At 45.7% G+C, this 25,978-nt stretch overlaps 1 protein-coding gene across 1 annotated transcript; it reads right to left on the bottom strand.

The window, feature by feature from the left end:
- Positions 1-2,641: 2,641 nt before the first annotated feature.
- LOC132590250 (zinc finger protein 420-like) lies at positions 2,642-21,466 on the bottom strand (the record flags this gene model as incomplete). The annotated part of the gene is made up of 6 exons (XM_060263236.1): positions 21,213-21,466; positions 17,590-18,425; positions 15,845-15,915; positions 13,753-13,926; positions 3,894-4,357; positions 2,642-3,809 (listed from the first exon to the last, which is right to left on the bottom strand). Coding segments are annotated over exons 1-6 (2,967 nt in total), but the record flags the coding sequence as incomplete, so codon positions are not given.
- Positions 21,467-25,978: the final 4,512 nt, after the last annotated feature.

Genomic DNA, 25,978 nt, shown 5'->3' with positions numbered 1-25,978 from the left:
AGAAGCAGATTTGAACTGGGGCTCGAGCGAGCATGTGGTGAGCAATGGAGGCTCCTGCCTGTGGGGGAGGCCTGCTCAGGAAGATGAGGCCTCCAGGCAGGCAGACTAAGTAAGTACTTCACAAGGCAGAGTATGTTTAGATCAGGGCCAACCGGATGCGTTTATAATCAACTTTATTTTGTTATGCTGTTTGCTGTGCTGTGCTGTGCTGTGCTGGGCTAACTTTTAAAATGCAACTGTTTTTGGTTTGTTTTTCTTTTCCTATCCTTTTCCCTTTTTAAATAAATATTTTTTTCTTACTGTTTAAATGCTGGCAGTCAATCTCTGTACCACATAGATCCCCAGACCGCTTTAGACCACGCTGTTTTATAAAGGGGGCCCCGGGGAAGGGGGAAGGCATGCAGTTGGATAAGGTGCCAATCCTCCAGGGGTGCCCCAAAGAAGTGCTGAGGTCTCTGTGAAACCCAAGGGCAGGGTGGCAGAGGACCTGGAGGCCTGGCCTCACAGCTGGAGAGGGGGATTGGGAGTCCTGTTCCTCTCAATCTGAACCCCGGGACTGAGCAGGTGGTGGCAGCGAGCCCAAGGGGCAGGAGGAGAAATAGCTCCCTTCAGGAGTTGGCGACTCCATAGGGAGCTGACGGGACCGGGTCTGAAGGTAGAATCGGGCCGGTTCCGCCACAGTTGGTCACAAAGTCACTCCAGTGGATGTTGAGAATGGTGCGAAGGCAGCGCTGATGAAAGCGCTCAAGGAGTCGCAGGTGATGACGGTATAAAACCCACGATTCGGAGCCGTATATGAGGGTTGTCATCACAACCGCTTTGTAAACATTGAACAGTTTACAATAATAATATAGTAATTTACAATAATTTCATAGCAGTATTCATCAACATTAAAACTAATTTCAAAGGACCAGATAGCTATGTATAAGGAGTATAAGTCTGACGTACCTGATACACATAATAATCTCTTAAACAACATATAAACATTCCTTAGTTCAGCTTCGTTTTCTCAGATTAATTAACAATCTAGGGTTGCCAACTGCCTGGAAGAAGAGTCTGGTGTTCTCCTAAGATCATATGGGGTAGTGGGATGTATTTGAAGGCTTCAAACACGGCTAAAATTACTTCCATATTTAGAGCATTTTTAAATATTTCTTCCTGGTTACACTAACATTTCTTTATAGATTCAAGCTTTCTACTATATAGTGCCAGTTCTTTAAACGGATTGTGGCTCTTTTTTAGTTATAAAATAAGATAAAAGCTGCTTTAAAAGGCTAAGCAATTACATGGTTTCTATTCTTTGAGTTCTTTGGTGCCGCTGCAGAGTGTCACTCCGACTAAATCTCTTTCCACATTCTGAGCATTGGAAAGGTCTATCCGTGGGGTAGGTTTTCTGATGATTAGGAAGAATGCAACTCCCACGGAATCTCCTTCCGCACACTGAGCATTCAAAAGGTCTTTCCCCTGTGTGGGTTCTCTGAGGGCGTTGAAGATGGCCACTGTGACTAAATCTCTTTCCACACTGTGGCGGAACCAGCCCGATTCTGCCTTCAGACCCGGTCCCGTCAACTCCCTATTGAGTCGCCAACTCCTGGAGGGAGCTATTTCTCCTCCTGCCACCTGGGCTCGCTGCCACCACCTGCTCAGTCTAGGGGTTCAGATTGAGAGGAACAGGACTCCCAATCCCCCTCTCCAGCTATGAGGCCAGGCCTCAAGGTCCTCTGCCACCCTGTACTTGGGTTTCACAGAGACCTCAGCACTTCTCTGGGGCACCCCTGGAGGATTGGCATGTTATCCAACAGCATGCCTCCCCCCCCCCTTCCCCGGGGCCCCCTTCTCAACGCAGCGTGGTCTAAGCGGTCGGGATCTATGTGGTACAGAGTTTGACTGCCAGCATTCAAAACAGTAAAAATATTTGTTTAAAAGAGAAAAAGAAAGGGAAAGAAAAACAAAACAAAAACAGTTGCCTATAAAAGGTTAGCACAGCCCAGCACCCGCACAGCAAACAGCATGACAAACAAAATGGTGGTTTTAAACGCATCGTATTGTCCCTGGTCTAAACACGCCCTGCCTTTTTGGATGACTTACTTGGTCTGACTGCCTGGGGGCCTCATTTTCCTGACTAGGCCTCTTCCCCGGGCAGGAGCTCCCATGCTCACATCCTTCTCCGTGGATCGCTAGCTGAGAACTGCCTTCTCTTCGTGCTAACTCCAATCCCCAGAACAAAAGAACTTCCTGCCTCTCTAGGAGACTTTCCCCCTAGAGGTGTTGGTTTGGCTCTAGAAGGGAGGGGGGGAGTGAGGGGAAGGCTAGGCCCAAGCCTGCTTAGGAGTTTCATGTTTTCCCTCCCAATGAAGCACCAACATTGAATAAAATGGCATTTCTCCACACACACTCTGAGCATTCAAAATGTCTCTCCGTTGTGGTTTCTCTGATGACTTTGAAGATGGCCACTCTGACTGAATCTCTTTCCACACTCTGAGGATTCAAAGGGTTTCTCCCCTGTGTGGGTTCTCTGATGCCTGTGAAGATGGCTACTTTCAGTGAATCTCTTTCCACACTCTGAGCATTCAAAAGGTCTCTCTCCTGTGTGGGTTCTCTGATGACTTTGAAGAGAGTCACTCCGACTGAATCTCTTTCCACACTCTGAGCATTCAAAAGGTCTCTCCTCTGTGTGGGTTCTCTGATGACTTTGAAGCCTGCTACTGTGACTGAACCTCTTTCCACACTCTGAGCATTCAAAAGGTCTCTCCCCTGTGTGGGTTCTCTGATGACTTTGAAGATAGCCACTCCGACTGAATCTCTTTCCACACTCTGAGCATTCAAAAGGTCTCTCCTCTGTGTGGATTCTCTGATGAGTTTGAAGACTGCCACTCCAACTGAATCTCTTTCCACACTCTGAGCATTCAAAAGGTCTCTCCCCTGTGTGGGTTCTCTGATGACTTTGAAGAGAGTCACTCCGACTGAATCTCTTTCCACACTCTGAGCATTCAAAAGGTCTCTCCTCTGTGTGGATTCTCTGATGAGTTTGAAGACTGCGACTCCAACTGAATCTCTTTCCACACTCTGAGCAATCAAAAGGTCTCTCCCCTGTGTGGGTTCTCTGATGACTTTGAAGAGAGTCACTCCGACTGAATCTCTTTCCACACTCTGAGCATTCAAAAGGTCTCTCCCCTGTGTGGGTTCTCTGATGACTTTGAAGACTGCTACTTTGACTGAATCTCTTTCCACACTCTGAGCATTCAAAAGGTCTCTCCCCGGTGTGGGTTCTCTGATGACTTTGAAGACTGCTACTGTCACTGAATCTCTTTCCACACTCTGAGCATTCAAAAGGTCTCTCCCCTGTGTGGGTTCTCTGATGACTTTGAAGACTGCGACTCCGACTAAATCTCTTTCCACACTCTGAGCATTCAAAAGGTCTCTCCCCTGTGTGGGTTCTCTGATGATTTTGAAGACTGCCACTGTGACTGAATCTCTTTCCACACTCTGAGCATTCAAAAGGTCTCTCCCCTGTGTGGGTTCTCTGATGACTTTGAAGACTGCCACTCCGACTGAATCTCTTTCCACACTCTGAGCATTCAAAAGGTCTCTCCCCTGTGTGGGTTCTCTGATGACTTTGAAGACTGCCACTCCAACTGAATCTCTTTCCACACTCTGAGCATTCAAAATGTTTCTCCCCTATGTGGGTTCTCTGATGACTTTGAAGACTGAAACGCCGACTGAATCTCTTTCCACACTCTGAGCATTCAAAAGGTCTCTCCCCTGTGTGGGTTCTCTGATGAAGTTGAAGATGGCCACTCTGACTGAATCTCTTTCCACACTTTGAGAATTCTAAAGGTTTCTCCCCTATGTGGGTTCTCTGATGCCTTTGAAGACTGCCACTCTGACTGAACCTCTTTCCACACTCTGAGCATTCAAAAGGTCTCTCCCCTGTGTGGATTCTCTGATGACTTTGAAGACTGCCACTCCGACTGAATCTCTTTCCACACTCTGAGCATTCAAAACGTTTCTCCCCTGTGTGGGTTCTCTGATGCCTTTGAAGACTGCAACTGTGACTGAATTTCTTTCCACACTCTGAGCATTCAAAAGGTCTCTCCCCTGTGTGGGTTCTCTGATGACTTTGAAGATAGTCACTCCGACTGAATCTCTTTCCACACTCTGAGCATTCAAAAGGTCTCTCCCCTGTGTGGGTTCTCTGATGACTTTGAAGACTGCTACTTTGACTGAATCTCTTTCCACACTCTGAGCATTCAAAAGGTCTCTCCCCGGTGTGGGTTCTCTGATGACTTTGAAGACTGCTACTGTCACTGAATCTCTTTCCACACTCTGAACATTCAAAAGGTCTCTCCCTTGTGTGGGTTCTATGTTGCTTTTGAAGAGTGCCACTCTGACTGTATCTCTTTTCACTCTCTAAACAGTCCAAAGGTCTGTCTCCTTTGTGGATTCTCTGATGCTTGTGAAGATTCCTTGTCTCACTGAATCTCCTTCCACTCTCTGTGCATTCGAATGCTTTCTCCCCTCTTCGTTGTCTTTGGTGCAGAGGGAGTTTTGATATGATTTTGAAGTGCTTTACACACTGAACGGATGTACTTGCCCTCATTATCTTCTGCTTTGGAAAACGTGCATTATTTCGTCTTCCATCTCTCTTCTCAGCTGTATGGCTGCCTTTCTTTCTCTTAGGTCTGCCTGGATTCCTGATGTTTTCTTTCAAGTCCACGTTTTTAACTCGATCTGGCAACTGCTGATCCAGTTCCTCACCCTCCTCATTGCTCTGATCATCCTGGGCTGGAATAAGGAGAGAGATCTCATTATCACCTGGAGTGCAGGTAATTTCTAAAGGCATCGATGTGACTGCAGGAGGAAAGGACTGAGGGCCCTTCGGCCTCCTTTGGCTTGCCTGATCTTAACCTCTCTCCCACCCTCCCCAGATATCTAGTCTTTCAGGATACCTCATCCCTACGAGAGCCACACCTGAGCTCTTGCTCAGAGGGAGCTCCTGACCCTACAAGTCCCAGTCCCCAGAAGGCCTCCTGTCCGTGCAGGGGGCTGTCTGATTGTACCAACTAAATGTTGCTCTGAACTCAGTCCAAAATCCCCCATGGCTATTCCTTGCCTCTTCCAGAGCCAGTTTGGTGTAGTGGTGAAGTGTGCGGACTCTTATCTGGGAGAACGGGGTTTGATTCACCACTCATCCACTTGTAGCTGCTGGAATGGCCTTGGATTAGCCATAGCTCTTGCAGAGCTGTCCTTGAAAAGGCAAAACAATGCAAAAGAACAATAGCAGCACAATATATGGAATACAAAAATATCAACAATATTGTGTAAAAACACTCTTGACTAGTATGTACAAAATTAAGTAACTTATATTATATCATATAATAAACAGCCTACAAAAGTAGGCATACATTCATATTCATCCAATAGAAATTAAAGACAAACAGGAGTCTCGAATACAGTACTACAGGGAGGACCCCACACAGTCTCTTAATTTTCCAAACAGAGTACTGAGACTCAACAATAAAGTTCCACAGGAGTCCCTCCGTTTCTTGTTGACTTCTGAAGGAAAAATTCTTGCCTTCATGCAAACTCCGGCTTTGATTGCGTTCCGCTGCTCCTGCAGCTTCCTCATAAGCCAACTGTAAACAACAGAGGTGACCGATAAAAACCACCCTAAACAAAAGCAATATTGACAAAAACATACAGAAACAGTTGATATAACGGCCTGAAAGTTCCAGCCAAGTTCTCTCTCAAACGCCTATTTTGGTATCTTAATTAGCGACTTAGGCTAACTGAGCACACGGCTTTTTTTAAAAAGGACGGTCACTGCTGTTGTTACTCAACCATTTAAAGGAGACATCACCAAAATCTAACAACATACCCCAGAAACAACATACATTATATAAAACAAGAGAGATCATTGTATTGATTCAGACCAAAGGGTTCAATAGTGTTTAAATGATATAATATAAGTTACTTAATTTTGTACATACTAGTCAAAAGTGTTTTTGCACAATATTTTTGATATTTTTGTAGTCATAAGAACATAAGAACATAAGAGAAGCCATGTTGGATCAGGCCAATGGCCCATCCAGTCCAACACTCTGTGTCACACAGTGGCCAAAATATATATACACTGTGGCTAATAGCCACTGATGGACCTCTGCTCCATATTTTTATCCAATCCCCTCTTGAAACTGGCTATGCTTGCAGCTGCCACCACCTCCTGTGGCAGTGAATTCCACATGTTAATCACCCTTTGGGTGAAGAAGTACTTCCTTTTATCCGTTTTAACCTGTCTGCTCAGCAATTTCATCGAAATGAAATTTCTTTAAAAGTCCTTTAAAAGGCAGCTTCTGAGGAATGCTCTCTAAGCCCCACACACCTCACAGGGTGTCTGTTGTAAAGGTAAAGGAGATTGTGACCGCTCTGAGACTCTTGAGATTCAGAGTATAGGGCGAGATATAAATCCAATATCATCTTCTTATTGACATCCCCAGAAGGACTCCTCCCCCCGTAGTGGGCTGTATGATTGCACCAACCTGCACTAGAGACGCTGCACAGGTTGTCTGTAGTGTTCTGAGCCCGGTTCAAAGTGCTGGTTTTGTCCTTTAAAGCCCTATATGGCCTTTAAAGCCCTTTCTGGACCGCCTTTCCCCACACGAGCCCCAGAGAGCACTACGATCAAGCTCGTTAAATCTGTTCAAGATCCCTGGGCTAAAGGAGGCCCGTGTGACCACGACAAGGGCAAGAGCCTTTTCCGTGGCTGTGCCTGCCCTCTGGAAGGCCCTGAGGAGACCAGGGCCCTGCGGTATTTATCACAATCCCGCAGGGCCTGTAAGACGTATCTGTTCTGGCAGGCTTTTAATAAATAATTGGAGGTACTTTTAAGATCTATGGGGGGGTGTACTATCTACCCCACAAGAGCATCATAAATTAATTCAAAACAGACAGAGCGCGCCATCTGAACTGCATTTAAACTGTTTTAATATTTGAATGTTTTAATAATGTTTTATTGTTATAATGTGAATCTGTCATCGAATTGTGACCGTTGTTAGCCGCCCTGAGCCCGTTTGGGGAGGGCGGGATACAAGTGCAAGAAATAAAACTAAAATAAATAACTAAATGTTGCTCCGAAGTCAATCCAAACTCCGCCATGGCTATGCTTTGCCTCTTTCTTTCTTTTCTTTTTTTAAAGAACTCCTAATATATTTTATTGACAAAACAAAACAAGACAAACAAAACATTACAAAAACATCATGAAGACAGAAATTGATAACAGATAAAGGAACTAAGAATCAAGTCCGTTATATATATCATATACAAGTTTCTTTACATTTTTCTAAATTACCTTCTCTCAATTTTGTCGTTAAAAGGTCCATTTCTGCGGCTTCGTACAGCTTTTGCAGAAATTCCTCTCTTGCTGGTATCTGTTGGGTTTTCCAATATCTAGCGTACACTATTCTGGCTACTGTCGCTATATGTAATAAAGCTTTTGAACTGTTTTGGGTATAGGGTTTTTCTCGCTCTTTGCTTGGCTTCGCGGACGAAGATTTAAGGAAGGAGCAGTAGTCCACGTCTGCTGCAGGCTCGCTGGTGGCTGACAAGACCAATGCGGGACAGGCAGATCCAGCCACAGTGGCTGCAGGGAAAAGTCTGATTAGGGGTTGGTGCTGTAGCAGTTCGATTCTTCCTCAATCTCCTTTTGTCCTCAAGACCGGCTATACGTGCGTTCTCAAATGAAGAGACAGCCTGGTGGATGGTGTGCCTCCATGCTTTGCGATCTGAGGCTAGGTCAGACCACTGGTGATGGTTGATGCGACAGGTGCCAAGGGATTTCTTCAAGGAGTCCTTTGGTGCCCCTCTATTTCGATGACCAGTGCAGAGTTCGCCATACAGGGCAATCTTGGGAAGGCGGTGGTTTTCCATCCTAGAAATATGCCCTGCCCAGCGCAGCTGCATCTTCAACAGCAGTGCCTTGATGCTTGTAACCTCCGCCTGCTTGAGGACTTCAGTGTTGGTCACAAAGTCACTCCAGTGGATGTTGAGAATGGTGCGAAGGCAGCGCTGATGGAAGCACTCAAGGAGTCGCAGGTGATGACGGTATAAAACCCACGATTCGGAGCCATAGATGAGGGTTGTCAACACAACCGCTTTGTAAACATTTATCTTTGTGCCTTTTTTCAGATGCTTGTTGCTCCACACTCTTTTGTGCAGTCGGCCAAATGCACGGTTTGCCTTTGCCAGCCTGTTGTCAATCTCCTTATCGATCTTGGCGTCTGAGGAGATGATGCACCCCAGGTAGCTGAACTGCTGGACTGTCTTCAGAACTGACTCACCCACAGTGATGCAGGGAGGGTGATAATCTTCCTGGGGGGCAGGCTGGTGGAGAACTTCTGTCTTCTTCAGACTAACTTCTAGGCCGAATAGCTTGGCAGCCTCTGCAAAGCAGGACATCATATGCTGCAGAGCTGATACCGAGTGGGAGACGAGTGCGGCATCATCAGCAAACAGTAGCTCTCGGATGAGTTTTTCCATTGTCTTGGAGTGGGCCTTTAGTCGCCTCAGATTGAACAGGCTGCCATCGGTGCGATAGCGGATATAGACACCATCTTCATCATCTAGATCTACTGTGGCTCTTTGAAGCATCATGCTAAAGAAGATCGTAAGGAAAGTTGGCACGAGAATGCAGCCTTGCTTTACACCTGTGCCTATTGGGAAGGGCTCCGAGAGGTCGTTGCAGTGTCTGACTTGGCCTCGCTGGTCTTCATGTAGCTGGATGATCATGCTGAGGAACATGGGTTCTTAGGAACACAGGGTTCTTACACATATTCAATAGATATAATTCAGGTACATGCTGGATATTGATTTTTAATATTTTCTGGATCCATACATATATTTGTCCCCAGTATTTCCTAGCTTTATCGCATTGCCACCAAATATGGTAAAATGTTCCTTTCGCCTTTTTGCATTTCCAACATTTGTTGGATATGTTAGGATATATTTTGGATAACTTTTCAGGCGTAAAATACCAGCGGTATACCATTTTATAGAGATTTTCTTTAAATATTGATGACTTTGCTAACTTTTTCTCCCCAAATTTTCTACCATTCCAACAATTCTATGTTATAAGCAATATCTTGCATCCACCTTATCCAGCTTTCCTTAAGAATTTCATCTTGCATTTTAGCCTCTAGCAGCCAATTATAAATTTTTGAGATCAATTTCTGTTCAGTACCTAGTATTATGGAATCAAATTCATTCAACTTTTTCACAAAACCCATTTCTTTGTCACATTTGTATCTTGATTTGATTTGTAATTTAGTCCACCAATCTAGTTGGACATATTCATCCAATTTTAAATTGTCTCTTTCGTCCAATAAAGCCTCAAAAGCATAACTATATTCCCACCGAAATAAATTTGGGTGTAATGAGGCTTCTACTGGTGATAATCATCTAAATCATCATATAAATTTGAGATTTTATTCCCATGCAGGTTCTATATGCTGATTTTCTTATTTCATGTCTAAAAAAATACTGTTTTTTGGGGGGGCTTGATACCATATATAAGAGTGCCAACCCCTTGTTAGATCTGCTCCTTCCAGTACCAATAATCTTTTATTTTTTAGTAATAACCAATCCTTAGCCCACATCAAAGCACACGCCTTATAGTATGTATGCCAGTCTGGCAATGCTAAACCACCTCTTTGTTTACTATCTTGTAAACTCTTTGGTTTTATCCTCGGTCTTTTATTTTCCATACAAAAATTGTTTTTTTTTGTTTTTTTTGGGACCAAACTTTTTATTTTGCAATATATTGAAATAAATTCATCTCTACAAATCCAAATATATTTCTCCAATACATTACATATTTTTCCTCCCTCCCCCCCTCTTCTTCATGACCTCCGCCGGTACTTAAAACACATTAAAAGCATATTAAAGGTAATTTCACACTTATAAAATCTTTAGAAAGAGAAAAAAAATTATCATTCACTAACCTAATCTCTAATAATCACTTAGCACTTATTAAACACAACGCTCATAATTATTAATTCAGTTCCAGAGTTCCCCCTATCTTAGTCTTATCTTAACTCTCATATATATATATATATTTACCAAATAACCATGTTCTACTAATGCTTTTATCACAATATCACAATTCCTCTTTATCATTAAAAGTTCGATTAATGTTGTCAAACACTACTAAATATCTTTTCACCATTATAAAATTTTTATACAAAGAGTAATTTTTCAATAACCTTTTCTCTATAATTCTCTTGATATTCATTACGCACAAAACTCATAGTTATAAAATCAACTCCGGAATTCCAGCTATCTTATTCTTATCTTAACTTATATATGTATAATTACCATATAACTATATCCTACTAACTCAATAATCACAATTCTTCTTTATCATTTAAAGTTCAATTATGTTGTCATAAATGACTAAATGACTCTTCACCCTCCATTATATTTCCACGTAACTTTGGAATTTACTCCAGTCTTCTTTAAACTTCTCCAAATTATTGTCATTTAAGATTCTAGTAAGTTTGTCCATTTCACTCCAGTTAAGAACCTTTAAGGCCCAGTCCCATTTTTCAGGTATTCTATCTTGCTTCCACATTTGCGCATACAGTGTTCTTGCAGCTGAAAGCAAATACCACAACAATGTTCTATCTTGCTTCGGAAAGCTTTCCATTTGTAATCCCACCAGAAAGACATCTGGTGCTCTCCTAATATTATAACCCAAGATTTTCGAGATCTCCTGTTGAATCATTATCCAAAATTGTTTCACTACATCCCTGGGTAGTTTACGCTTTCTGGCAAGCTCTGAATTGACTCTGTATGCAAAATCACATAAACGCTCCATCTCCTCTGGATCTTTTTCCAAAAATTCAGCTGTAATTGTGACAATATGAGTCTTCACATCCTCTTGTTCATTCTCAGGCACTCCCCTTAGCCGAATCATATTCTCCATCAACTTACAGTCTTGTAGTATTGCTTTTTCTTGCATTTTCTTAATAGTGGCATCTTGATCTCTAATTTTCACTTCTATGTCAACAGTCTTTTTAGCTATTGCTTGAGACTCTTTCCTTAGGTCATCAATTTCCTTCTTAAATTCTTTCTTTACCTCTTCAGCACTGGATTTTATTTCCTTAGTTAATTTCTTCTCACTACCAGTTATTAAATCACTCATTGCCTTCAATATTCTTGCTTCCATAGCGTACAGTTGATCATGAACTTGTTTAGACATTTTACCGTCTCTCACTAAGGCAGCTCTTAACCTTGTAATTCTTGATTCCAACTTTTACTCAGACATTACTGATTGCCCATTACAAATAATGGGTTTTTAATTGGTATCTTCAATCCCCAATCTGATAGTTGCATTTAGCAGAACAGATCTTGCCCTTTTCAACAAGCCTAAGAATGCCGTCCTCAAAGCTTCCTAGCTCAAGATATTAATTTTTAAAGTTCCAAGCCTCTCTTTTTAAAAAGTTTTCCTTTTACCCTCTAGGGCTTATTTTCCAATTTCAAGCACATAGTCCATGTTATTTAGCCCTTAGGGGATTGTTTATATATATTTTGAATCCTTTTATAGTCCACTTTCAAGTTATTTAGTGAAAATATTTTGGCCTTTCTGTAATTAGCCTCCAATGTTTCTCTATGGTTACTGACTCTTGCAAGTATCTGGATACTTGGATGCTCCTCTTCACTCCGCACTTACTTCCTGACTCTCTAGCATTGAAGTCTTACAATGATTGTAGAAAACCTCACTTCCTGTTTTGAGGAGAGAGACTGCAGCTTTGTTATGACTGGGGGTTTTTTCCGAAGCCACAAGAATTCATAACAGCAAGTATTTTTCTGCACTTTTCTGCTTTCTTTTGAGTCCAAAAAAACCACTTCTACCCCCTTCCACTTCTTGATTTTCCACTTTGAAAAATAGTTCTGGGTCCCAGATCTTCCCTTTTAACAAGCTTAAATTTAACCCGGAGTAGCAGATAAGGATCGTTACCTTATTAGCGACGTCTATTCCCTCATTATACCATCCACTTTATCTCAGATGTTGTTATAGTCCATAGGAAGTTGAAGCCTTAGTGAGTTTATGTTGAAGCTTGAAGCTTGGTGAGCTGACCTGTTTCCCTGTGTGGAGCAGACCAGGATCTTTGTTTTTGGACAGAAAAGGCTTTATAAAGCCTACTGTCTACTCTTTCCAGTAAAGGAAATTGTCTACGGCATGCATGTTTATTTCGAGGGGGATTCACTTTGGCTGACGAACGATCCCAGGAGGGGTTTTTTTTCGGCTTTGAAGATTCCCCCGATGAAGAATTGCATTCTATCGCCTACAAAGAATCCTTGGAGTCATTAAATTGAATTGCCATACAAAATTTGTTATTATCTTGTTTAATTGTTGAAAGAAGGCTCTCGGTAATATGACAGGAATCATTTGAAATAAAAATAAGATTCTAGGTAGCAAATTCATTTTGACTGACGCAATTCTTCCTAAAATAGAGATCTGTAAATCATTCCATCTTTCTAGGTCTAATTTTATCTCTTTTAGAATCTTATCAAAGTTATCATTTTTTAGGGTTTTCAATTCCGTTGTTAAATGGATACCCAGATATTTTATCTTTTTTTCATAGCCAAATCCAGATTTCCCCTCTAATTCAATAATTTGTTCTTTTCCCATACTTTTTGCTAGAAATTTAGTTTTTTGATAATTTACTTTAAAACCTTCTACTTCACCATATTGTTTCAATCTTTCTTTTAATTTCCCAATTGAATTTGTGGGTTCTTCCAATATAAACAACAAGTCATCAGCAAAAGCTTGAATTTTGAAACTTTCACCCTTAATCTTTGTACCTCTAATCGCCTGATCTTTTCTTCTCGAGTTTATCAAAAATTCTAGCGTCAAGACAAAGAGTAAGGACGAGAGCGGGCATCCTTGTCTAGTACCTTGCACAATAGTTATGAAATCAGAAAGATACCCATTTATATTTATTCTAGCTTTTTGGCTGGAGTAAATGGCTTTCACTAAATTTCCACTAAATTTCTCTGGTTTCTCTTCAGATCGCATAAATCTTTTGCATTGCGTCTTTCTTGGCCTAACTGAATGATACTTACTGTCAGATAGCTCATTTGGGGAAGAAATATGCTCTTGAGATCCTCTTGAGAAACTCCCCAGCTTTTCTTTGGATGCAAAGCGATTGTCTTTCTCCACCAAAGTCTCTCTTATACTTCTGGCTTCATTTGCAGAGAGAGAGAAAGAAAAAGTAATCCTTCTTCTATCGGGAAGGAAATAAATTCAAGAGTAAAGATTCTTCTGGAATCATGGTCAGGATCTTAGACGCAATCCCAACCAGTGTAAGAGGGACAGATCTGTGAGGCAAGACACCCTAGTTCACATCAAGGGTTAATGTGAGTATTAAATGGTCTGTCTGACTTGCAGGTGTTGCTGATTTAACCCCCTCCACCCCCCCCCCCCCCAGCTTATCTTTCTCAAGGCTGGCTTTGGTGAATCCTGAGAACCTGTATCCAGTTGTGTAAGCAGGAGTTAGGGGGGACTGGGTGGGTACTGACAGCTTCTGGAAGATTCCATCAGAGAGGACCCTCGATAGGGTCATTCAGACTACCTGACACTACAGAGGTAGAAGTATAACACCAGGGGGACCCAGGCTTGGAAGATTCCATCAGAGAGGACCCTCGATAGGGTCATTCAGACTACCTGACACTACAGAGGTAGAAGTATAATACCAGGGGGACCCAGGCTTGGGTTCTTGACAGGATCTTTTCCAGGTCACAGTCAAAGGGGATGTTTGTAATCCCATTCAGGGGGCAGGGGGTGTTGTAAATGTAAGCAGCAGAGAAATGAGGATCCAGATTCTTTCTCAGGGTCTCTTTCATCACCTTTGCCTCCGGCCGAAACACCTTCTCAGTAACACCAACAAAATGGGATCACACTTCACATTACACGCAACAAGAGAAACAAACCCTGTGATGTCCTGGCTAACAATGTTTAGTAAAACCTTTTTAGAAAAACCATACTTTTTTTATACATTACAACAGCACAAGAAAGGTCCAATGTGCACCCAGAAACTTACCATTGAATCCTTTTGGAGCTTGCTTTCTGCCATCAAAAGGAAGGGCTTGCTCCTAATAAAAATATTGTAGAGAGCAATTTGCCAGCAAGCTCCAGAAGGCTTTTGCATCTGGTTAAAGAAGTGGTTCAGGACTGGTTTCAGCTCCAAGTAAATATATATACATACACTTAAGTGGGTTAGGGTTAGGATTAGGAGTGGCAAGGATTAGTGGGTTAGGGTTAGGAGTGGCAAGTTTTTAACAAGAATTAACAATATCTTAAAATTTAAAAATTATCTATTTCCATTCAGTTTTGTGGCGTGTCCTGTTGTTATCGCCCTGGTTTACCCCAGGATGAGAGAACTTGAAAAAAGCAGATGTTGCAGAAGAGCATTTACATTCAATTGTTACAAGAGGCTGACAATCCTGAAAGAAATAAGGACTACTCTTGAGGAATAACTTCATTGACAAAATGAGCCAATATCTCATCTAAATCTGAGAGGCTCACTGGACCTCTCTCCAGGCCCGTAGCCAGAAAATTTCTGGGGGAGGGGCCCCAGAGGAAAAAATTTGGTGGGGGGGCTGCGGAGCAGCAGTGGGGAATTCAGGCGGGGGCCACAAGAGCGGTGATGAGAGTGGGGGCCACCAGAAAAGGGGCGGGGAGATCAAACGGGGGCAGCTAGGCAAGCAGTGCGGAGATCGGGCGAGGACCGCAATAGCAGCGGTGGGGGGATCGGGGGCCGCAAAAGCGGCGGGGAAAGGAGGGGCCATACATGTTGAGGGGGGGTTGGGTAGAGGGGCCGTGCCCCCCTGGGGCCACCCTTAGATACAGGCTTGCCTCTCTCGTAATATTGTAATGTGAGAATGGACCTTTCTTGTGCTGTTGTAATGTACAAAAAGATTATATGGTTTTTCGAAAAAGGTTTTATCAAACATTGTTATCTGGGACACCTTTTCAGGCTTCGGTGATGGCCACAACACTGGTCTCCGTTGCACCTCATCAATTAGGTGGAAAGGCCTCAATATGATGTATTGCTGTTCTACACTTTGATTCCCGCATCATCCCAGGGGCACCAACTCACACCTCTGACCTTTGTGAAAAATCCGTACCCAGAGAGATGACGCTCCTGTAGTTCTCCCACATGACTTCCCTGTAGAGAGTTCTCTGGCCCGGATCCAGCAGGGCCCACTCTGCTGGGGTGAAGCAGACAAACACCTCCTCAAAGGAAACGGGGCACTGAAAGAAAAAGCAGATTCCCTCATCAGAGATCACAAAATCCTAGAGTTGGAAGGGACCTCCAGGGTCCTCTAGTCCAACCCCCTGCAAAATGCAGGAAACTCACATATACCTACCCCAAATTCATAGGATCTGCCTTGCTGTCAGATGGCCATCTAGCCATCTAGCCATCTGCCTTATTTTCTTACTTTTTAATGGTTTTAACTGTTTAATTTTAACTGTTTCATTGTGTGATTTAATTATTTTATTATGTTGTAATCCACCCTGAATCCGACTTGGGAAGGTGGACTAGAATCCGCAAAATAACTAAATAAAATAAATAAACCTCCAAGGAAGGAGAGCCCGCAGACAAACATTGCATACCGGAAGAGAGGAGTCTGGGGCGGAACAGGATATACGGTTTGGCATGGGGAAAAAGAGCTGAATTTAAATCCTCTCTCATCCGGACCCTTGTAGAAACTGTGGGAGCAGAAGCACCCCCTCCCCGAGAAAGAAGGGGGCCCCAGGCTGCCCCCCGCTCATCTCCCTTACCTGGACTGGAGGAAAATCAGCCGTTTCCACACCTCCAGAAAGACAGCGGCTCAACAGCGTCTCTCCACTGCCTGTTCATAACAGAAAGGAAGAAGGGAGGGGGTTTAACTTCTTATTCCATTTCCTTTGTCACTCCCTGCTTCACGCACCCCCTTCCCAGGCATCTGAGACCAGCCCTGTGTACACTCAGCACATTCTTTCACACTTTTTACTAAATCCTGGGAGAGGCAGAAGAGAAGTACCCATGAGCCTCCGGGTGAAAACCTCTGCCAACATATTTCAGACTTCAAACGTGCCCTGGGAACTCTGGAGTTCCTAAAGTTACAGCATCCCTGCTGGATCAGAGCAAAACCCAGGAATCCCATTCTTCTGCCGGCTGGGCCCTTTCGTCTGGGCTGGGGGTGGATATACACAGGGGTGGAAATGACGTTGCATGAAATGTCACCATCACATTCAGCCCAAATCCCAGATGTCACTAGAGCATTTCTGGGGAATCCAGGGCAGGGGTGTCAAACACTCGGCCCGCATGCCAGAAGCGGCCCGCCCAGGGCTTTGATCAGGACCACAGAGCTCTTTTCTGCCAAAGAGGGTGATTCTTAGCGACGCAAGAATGAAGGTTGTACACAGTAGCTGTAAAACCACTATATACATTTATTTACACACCAATCACTCTTCTCTCCGACAGTATGCTCCGCTGCAACACCAACTCCATTAACCCACACACACCATAGTTACTCTGTACATATATACATTGGACAGCCAATCAGCAACTTGCTGTGTCATGCTGACTGTGCTGGCTGATGCAATACCTCTGGCACCCAGCCACCTGCTGTCATCTAGATCATCTAGCCTCCAGATCTACTTTCACTTCTACAGCACATGCTATAAGCTGTCACTTCTCATATATACCAGTGACACTCCTCCTCAGATTATAGGCTTGTACTGTAATCCATATATTACAATATTCCATATTCGTATTGTTCATATTACCATTAATACATTCAGTTACATTTCTTTCCATATATACATTAGTTACAGTTCAGCATTTTATTCCCTGAACTCTTGTGTTAACACACACACATTTTGCTCCGCTTGCTAATTACCCAGCAAGCACATTCTTACTGGCTTACTTCCCAGACTGACCATATCTTATCAGTTGGCTCTCTTCCCAGACTGAGCACTCCCTTTATCTCGTTGCTGGCTCGGTCTGTTAGAAACGATACCGTACCTTGTCTGGTATAAAGGTATATTCTTTTCCCAGCACACATATTTGCTAACACATTTTCACAGCTTTCAGTTTTGTACATTTAGCTTAAGAGTTACAGTTTGGAATTGTTACATTTCAGTTTCAGCTTTACAATCACAGTTTAGTTGCAGCTTATTATACATTTTGAAGCAGCATGTTTGTTTAATGTTACAGCATTTCTTTTACATTCCAGCATTTATTCATTTGCACATTGAACATTTGCACATTTTAAGTGGTTACTGCTTAAAGCCTCTCTTTCCAGGCTTTTGCTTATGTGTCTCCCTGTTCTTTAGAAGACTTGCCATATAACAGTTCCAGCACACTAGGATACGTTTTAGGGTTATCATCATATACATATGTATAACCTCCTTCCTCCTTAGTGAAAGAAGTATCCACCTTTAACTCTGGTGCACTTACACAGCCCCTCCATCAGGCAAACTATCTCCATTGCCCAGATAATTTATATCAGTATCATAACCATATCTTTTGGGCGGCACACCTTTATTTTCTCTTGCAGAGACCCTGATTTCAACCGGCTCCCTTTTTACAGCCTCAGAAGTCTCCTGCTGTTTAATGCTTTCAGAACTACTCGCACTGTCCTCCTTCTGCTCCAGTGAGGGAGCCTGCTTGCTTTCTGGTTTTTGCCCCTCCTCACTTGTCAGAGACAGTTGCATTTTAGTTTCTTTGGGCATTTCATTGGCATCGATTTTGGTCCAATTATCATCCTCGCAAAACGAGGCAGACCTACTCAGTTTTATTAAGTCATTACCGTCCACGAATCTATAAGACTTCATGCCGTTCTGATACCCCACGAACACAAGTTTCCTGGCTTTAGCACCTCCCTTCCTCCTCTTATCTAGAGGAATGTTCACCCATGCCTTAGACCCAAAAATTCTACGGTGATCCAGGGTTGGCTTTCTCCCATACAAGACCCTGTAGGGTATGACATTTATAGCCTCCGTCCACAAACGGTTAGAGATGTAACAGGACGTTTTCAAGGCTTCACCCCAGTATGCCAGCTTTAAACCACTGTCTTCTAGCAAAGCATGGCAGATACCCTGGAGTACCCCTGCTCTCCGTTCAACGACCCCGTTTTCCCACGGAGAGGAAACTTTGGCAACTCTGTGTTTTATGCCCTCTTGCCTCAGATAGTTGGCAAAGTCTTTGCTTTGGAATTCGCCCCCTTGATCTGTTTGAAGTGAGGCTATTCTGGCATTTAACTGCTTCTGCACCCTTCTAGCCCAGTACTTGAAAGTTGCACATACATCGCTTTTATGCTTAATAGCGTACACCCACGCAAATCTGCTGTGGTCATCGACCAGAATCAAAGCAAACCTATTTTTAGAAACACTAGGTGCATACGGCCCTATCAGGTCTGCATGTATTAATTGGAGCGGTCTCTCAGACACACGTTCACTCCTTTTAGAAGACGGAAATGACTTTGACTTGGCTTCCTTACAGACATTACAATCTAGGAATGCATTACATTTATCCACTTTCACTCCCTGCAATATCTCCAGGGTTTTATTAATTGTGTTATAGCTGGCGTGGCCCAGTCTTCTATGCCAGCGGTGAATGCACCTGTTGTGTGGCTGTCTATTCCACACAGTTTGTGCCTTTCCCACTGTTTGCACAAGCTCATACACATTCGCTTTTAGCATTCCCTTAGCCAGCCGTTTACCCTGCTTTAAGATTTCACAGCCCTTCTTATCAAACAGTACTGTGAACCCAGCTGTTGCCAGGACGGAGACACGCAACAAATTAGTCTCTAACTCTGGCACGCATAACACATTATCAAAAGTATGATTAAGTCCGGGAAAACAGACCGTGCCTTGGCAAAGCACGTCTGCTTGTCTCCCGTCAGCCAAGCTTACAGTTTTCTGCACAGCTGGTCTGCAGTCCTGCAGCTGTTCTTTCTGGCAGCAAAAAATCTGCGTAGCCCCGGAGTCGACAACCCAGGGCACACTCTGCAGTCCCGGACCAGTTCTTACCAGAGTTGCCTGAGTTCTTGAAGACTGCTGCCGGCTCTTTCTCTGTTGCTGCTGAGGACAAGACCTTCGCAAATGTCCGAGCTGGTTGCACAGATAACAACGTCTCCTCCGCACTTGCAAGGCTCTTTCCTCCTCTTCTTTGGCTTGCCAGCTGGAACCAGCCCCCACAGACCTCTGCTTATCTTCTTTTTTGCGGTGAGTCTGCTCTTTCCTGCTCTCCAGCTGCCTTTGCTCTTCTGCCAGGAGTTTGCCGGTCACGTAAGGCAAAGTTAGCTTGTCGGCATCTTGCCCTTCAAATGCTATCACCAGCATATCATATCTCTCGTCCAGAGAGCTCAATATTATGTGGACTTTATCTTCCTCAGCCACCGCTTTACCCCTTGCTTCTAGCTCTTGGAAACAGATAGACATACCGTCGAGGTGGTCCCTCATCGACTCCCCGGCCAGCATACGTTTCCTGTAGAGCCTCCTTGTCAGGGATATCAGCGAACCTGCTGACTTCTGCACATACACAGCCTTGAGAGCTTCCCAAGCCTCCTTCGCTGTCTGATTACCACGGACATGCACCAGCTGGTCGTCTGAAATGCTTAGTATGATAGTGGCTAGAGCCTTTTGGTCCTGAACGGCCTCTGCCGGCGTGGGATCAGCGGGAGGAGCTGACACACAGTCCCAAAGCCCCTCTCTCTTCAGGAAATGCTCTAACCTGAGCGACCAGATGTTGTAGTTGGTAGTGGTGAGCTTCTCCACCAGCACGGTAGCTGCTGCTGTAGCCATCCTGCTCAGACTCCTTTCAGCCACTGCTGGTCTCACCTCCTAGGCAGCCTCTGGAGCAACTCAGTGTCCTTTCTTTACCACCTCTCTCAGGTCTTCTATGTGCAGCGGAAGCGTGCTGGGCCCATAACCCTGTGATGCACTTAGAGTCCAAGAGGGTGATTCTTAGCGACGCAAGAATGAAGGTTGTACACAGTAGCTGTAAAACCACTATATACATTTATTTACACACCAATCACTCTTCTCTCCGACAGTATGTGTCAGCGTAGTGTTCATTGAGATTCCAGAACAAAAGAACTCTTTCTTTAGAAATAAGTTTCTTTATTGGATACACAATGTTTCTACTGGAGAAGACCATTGAAAGTGATAACATGCATTGGATGGGTACTATCATATATTGGGGGTACATCAAAGGCAGGGCCCTGCAAATCACTCCTTAAAACAAAAGCTGCTTTCTCCCTCAGGGGTGTTTGATTCACACGCTTGCTATCTGTCTTTCCTGAGTCTGCCCACACTCCCCCTTCCGCTTGGCGGCCTTGCCTGGCCTGGGAAACGGCGCGGTGTCTCTCTGTGTTCTGCTAGCCGTTTATTACCCCTGGCGCCCAAGGCCTCCCTCCCTCTGACATACCTTGCATTCTACTACAGGGCAAAAGGGTTAGTCTTGAACAAATAAGCAGTATAGGCAATATGGTTAGTATCAATAGGAAGCGATTGAACGCAAGCTGACATACTGCCCCCCCTAAGCTCTTGCTCGGGGTTTGTCTGGGTGCAGTAGGTAAAATTGCTTAAGCAGTTTAGGAGCATTGAGGTCTTGGGCTTTGACCCATTCATCGCAGCTGGGCGGGAAGTAGCGCCAGCGTACTAAATACTGGAGGCCCCCCCGGTGCATTCTAGAATCGAGAATCTCTTTCACTTCGTGGTGCTTCTGGCCCCGAACCATCGTGGGTTCCGGCTCGGGGCCCCGAGGGTGCCACTTCGACCCACCCGGATCTCGACGGATAAGACTGCAATGGAAAACAGGGTGTATTTTACTAAACAGTTTGGGCAAGTCCAATTCAACAGTCACTTTATTGATCACCCGTTTGATCTTGAAAGGGCCAAGGAATCGGTAGGCTAGCTTCTGAGAGGTCTGGGGGAGCGGGAGATTCTTGGTTGACAAAAACACAGTTTCTCCGACCTTAAAGTCCCACCCTGGGCTGTGCTTTTTGTCGAATTGGGCTTTATAGTCTCTTTTGGCCTCTTCCAGGTTCTCCTGGATGACTTTCCAGGACTTTCTAAGGATTTCCACCATTGCTGGCATTCTGGCGAGATAGGGGGGTTGTTTCCGCCCGGGAGCATTGGGAAAGGCTTCCCCTCGTACCCGTGCACAGCCTGGAACGGGGAGACCTTTATCGAACCATGCAGGCTGTTGTTATAACTGTATTCGGCAAAGGGTAACAGCTCTACCCAGTTGGTCTGCTGGAAGTTCACATAGCACCGGAGGTACTGCTCCAGAAGCCCATTCACCCGCTCACTCTGCCCGTCCGTCTGCGGGTGGTAGGCAGAGCTTAGTCCCTGTTCCATTTGCTCAAATTCGAGAGGCCGGGGTAGGCGCTCGCGCCCGATTCCTAACATGTCCAGAAATCGCGGGGTGATCAGCTCCCGCGTGCACCCCGAGTCTATGAGCGCTCGGGCGTGTACAAAGCGCTTCAATTCCACATTAAGTAAAGTCAGTGGGATGAACCTCAGTTCCCCCGAAATTCTCACCCGTAATGGTGCCGCTTTCTCCGGGACCTGCCGCTGGGCACCCTCTAGTGCAGGTCGTCCTTGTTTCCCGACGGCTCGGTCTCCCAGGTGTCGTCCCCGAGATCTTCTAGCATTATAGAATCCTCGTCAAGCACCATCGACAGGGCGGTGCTGCTGCGGCTCGACTCTTTCGGCTTGCTGGGTTTCTTGGTGTTGCTGCTCGGCCCTTTCACGGCGGGGGTGCTGGATCTCGCCCGGTCGGGGCAGTTGGCGGCTAGGTGGTTCGGGTCCCCACATTGGTAGCACTTGCGGGGCCCCGAGGAGTGTTTGGGACTGGTCCCTCCTCCCGCTTTTTTGGGCTCCGCTTTCGCCGTCGGCCGCCCGTCCCGGCTGGATCACGGCTGGAGCCCCTGGCGTTGGATCGCCACCTCCTTCATGTTGTTTTCGATCTCACCCGCCAGCTGGATCCAGCCCACCAGAGTGTCAGGGCGGACTTGCCCCAGCGCCCGATCCAGGATGCCCGGGTTCAGCATTTTGTACGCCCGGGATGCCCGGGTTCAGCATTTTGTACGCCCGGGTTCAGCATTCTTGTACGCCCGGATCTTCATGGCCTCGCTCCAGCCCGTTATTTTGTGGCTGTGGTTTCGGAACTCTAGGGAGTACTCACGGATCGACTTCCCCCCTTGGCGCAGCCCCTCGAGGGCCGCTATGGCGATGGTCTCCCTCAGGGGGTCTTCGAACTGGGACAGGAGGGCTTGCAGGAACGCCGCTACGGTGGCCACTTCCGGCCCGTTCGCCTCGAAGAGGGTCACGTACCACAGCTGGGCTTCCCCTTCCAGTTTCGACCCCAGGTAGGCTACTCGGTTGCGCTCGTCGTGGAAGGACGCTACCCAGTAGTGCATGTAGGTATTGGCCTGGATGATGAAGTATTCCACCTTATCCGGGCTGCCGTCAAACGTGACGAGTAGCTCCCGGGTCTTCACCCAGGGGGCCGGGGCTTGGGGGGCACCCGGCGCTGCGGGCGCTGCTGGCGCAGCCGGGGCCATCGGGGCTGCCCGGACGACTGGCGCGGGGGTTGGCCGCGGGATCAGGGCCGCTGCTCCTCCAGCGCCCGCGATGGCGCGGTCCACTTGATTCTGCACCTCCTTCAGTATAAGGGTCATGTTAAGGTTCATCTCCCGGTGGAGGTCGCAGCCTAGTATCTCGACCTCCCGCCGGAGCTCGTCTACGGTGGAGGTTTTCGGGGAGGAGGCTCGCGAGTCCTCGTCCTCACCCTCTCGGGAGTCGCAGCTGTCCCTGCCTCGGCTCGGCCCCGGACCATCCTCGGGTTCCCCCCTTCCATCAGCTGGCTCAGGCGAGCCGGGAGGCGCCTCCGGATCTCCGGGGTTGCGGAGGAGATTGGCGTGGCGTTGCGCGGTCTCTTCCATCAGGGTGGTGGAGGTGCGGTGCTTCCACTTCTGTGGGGTGATGAAGAGCACTTGGCTGCTCACCTTCCTTGGCTTGCGTTTCTCGGTAACGTACCAAGCCGGGGACCCTGGCAGTTCTGGTATGCAGGGCTCTTGGTCGTCTGGTGCCTCTGTAGCCATTCGCTAGAAGTAACCTTCGCCGATAAGCCCCTTTGTTGGGATCACTTTCAAAATATCAGCGTAGTGTTCATTGAGATTCCAGAACAAAAGAACTCTTTCTTTAGAAATAAGTTTCTTTATTGGATACACAATGTTTCTACTGGAGAAGACCATTGAAAGTGATAACATGCATTGGATGGGTACTATCATATATTGGGGGTACATCAAAGGCAGGGCCCTGCAAATCACTCCTTAAAACAAAAGCTGCTTTCTCCCTCAGGGGTATTTGATTCACACGCTTGCTATCTGTCTTTCCTGAGTCTGCCCACACTCCCCCTTCCGCTTGGCGGCCTTGCCTGGCCTGGGAAACGGCGCGGTGTCTCTCTGTGTTCTGCTAGCCGTTTATTACCCCTGGCGCCCAAGGCCTCCCTCCCTCTGACATACCTTGCATTCTACTACAGGGCAAAAGGGTTAGTCTTGAACAAATAAGCAGTATAGGCAATATGGTTAGTATCAATAGGAAGCGATTGAACGCAAGCTGACAGTATGCTCCGCTGCAACACCAACTCCATTAACCCACACACACCATAGTTACTCTGTACATTTATACATTGGACAGCCAATCAGCAACTTGCTGTGTCATGCTGACTGTGCTGGCTGATGCAATACCTCTGGCACCCAGCCACCTACTGTCATCTAGATCATCTAGCCTCCAGATCTACTTTCACTTCTTCAGCACATGCTATAAGCTGTCACTTCTCATATATACAAGCGACACTCTTGTCCTTACCCTTTGAACCTCGAAGACTACCTCCCTTTCAGTTCTCAGCCTCTTTGAACCTCTGAGGCAGAATCTCCTTCGGTTGGGAGCTTCAAAAGCTCTTTGAAGCCCCCCTTGAAGCTCCCAGACAGAGTCTCAGTTCCTGGCTCTTCCTGCCTTTCTTTGCTGGCTGCTGCAAGGAAAACGTGGGGTGGATTTTAAGGTCTGTTCCATGTTTTCCTTGCAGCTTTGTCTTTGCTCTGCAATGGTTTCAAATGGAGTGGAGAGGGTTACATTTTCAGAGTTCCTAAAGGCAGCTCAAACTCCCGCTTCCTGGAGTTGTGTCCTTGCAAACAAAAGGTTGATGTTTTCAGCCAGCTTATCTGTTGAATGGCCCCAATCTAGTGTGTACTCTAATGTGGGGACCAAAAAAAGGGGGGGATATTATACTGGACAGCCATTGCCAACCTGAGTAGACTTTGGCGTGGGGGAAAAGCTTACAAGGGCAACTAGAATGATTACAGGTTTGGAACACTTTCTCTATGAAGAAAGGTTAAAACGCTTGGGGCTCTTTAGCTTGGAGAAACGTCGACTGTGGGGTGACATGATAGAGGCATGGGATGGAGAAGGTAGAGAAAGCAGTGCTTTTCTCCCTTTCTCACAATACAAGCACTCATCGGCATTCAATGAAATTGCTGAGCAGTCGGGCTAAAACGGATAAAAGGAAGTCCTTCTTTACCCAAAGGGTGATTAACATGTGGAATTCACTGCCACAGGAGGTGGTGGCGGCTACAGGCATAGCCAGCTTCAAGAGGGGGTTAGATAAAAATATGGAGCAGAGGTCCATCAGTGGCTATTAGCCACAGTATGTATATATATGTGTGTGTATGTATATATGTGTGTGTATATATATATAAAATTATTGGCCACTGGGTGATACAGAGTGTTGGACTGGATGGGCCGTTGGCCTGATCCAACATGGCTTCTCTTATGTTCTTATTGTTTCCACAGAGTCAGACCCTTTGTGCTTTTTCTTGATGTTTTATTTTAAAAATTGCACTGCCAAATTAAACTGTCCCCCCATCTTTCCAACTTAAAAAAAATTGGAAAAGTTTTAAGCATGTTCGTATTTTAAGTTTAAAAATATCTTTTAACTGTGTTTGTCTGTGTCCGTTATAAAGTTCATATCTCCACCAATGTTCCTCCTAAGCTGAGTTAGTGTGAGCCATCTCACAGCTTTTTAGCCTCCAGCTCACGTATTTTTGTCTTAGCTCAGGAAAAATGGCCCCAGAGCAAGTTAATTTATGCAGTAGCTCATAACTTTAATACCAACAGCTCACAAAGTAGATTTTTTGCTCACAAGACCCCACAGCCTAGAGGGAACATTGATCTCCTCTACCTGGTATTATATTTTATGAGACACACGGCCGGGCCCCACGAAGTCCCATTTGTGTCACTCCAGGCCTCCTAACGAAGGAGTTTGACACCCCTGATCAAGGGTACTATCCGTGCCAAGCTTCACACCAAGGCCTCCCCAAATCTCCTGGGGTTCCGGCCAAACCCTGTCATCCCAATTGCACAATCCTGTTTCCCACAGTGGCCCCTCAGATGCCCCTATAAGCACAGGCACAGAAGCCACATCTCCCCCTTGATTATTGGCCTCGAGGAACTGGTTTCCAGCGCTGTGACCTTAATGCTCTCCCCATCACATTCACGGGGTGCCCCAATTGCCTCCAGACACAAAGAATCCTTACCAGAGGAGAAGGCATCTTGGGCACCCTCCTGGGCCTGTGCCGTCTGCCCTTGCTCCAAGGAAGCTCCGTCTGCCCCAGAGAATGCAGCTTCTGCCTTCACCGATGGTCCCCACATCTGAAAGGGATAAGAGATGGCATGGAAAAGAGACCATGCACTGGATCCTGCCCCACGCCCAGACTCATCACCCTTCCATCAGCAGACCGGTTTCCAGTTATCCGGAGGGAGCAGAAATTCTCTAGAAGAAGATGGATGATCTCCGACGACATCTGGATCGAGGCCGCCTGGTCGGGGAGGGCGGGATATAAATAAAATGTGAAATGA

This window comes from Heteronotia binoei, chromosome 2, assembly GCF_032191835.1.
Source record: "Heteronotia binoei isolate CCM8104 ecotype False Entrance Well chromosome 2, APGP_CSIRO_Hbin_v1, whole genome shotgun sequence".
Classification (NCBI taxonomy): Eukaryota; Metazoa; Chordata; class Lepidosauria; order Squamata; family Gekkonidae; genus Heteronotia; species Heteronotia binoei.
The sequence above is the reverse complement of the archived record's forward strand: the minus strand, read 5'-3'. Positions and strand labels throughout refer to the sequence as shown.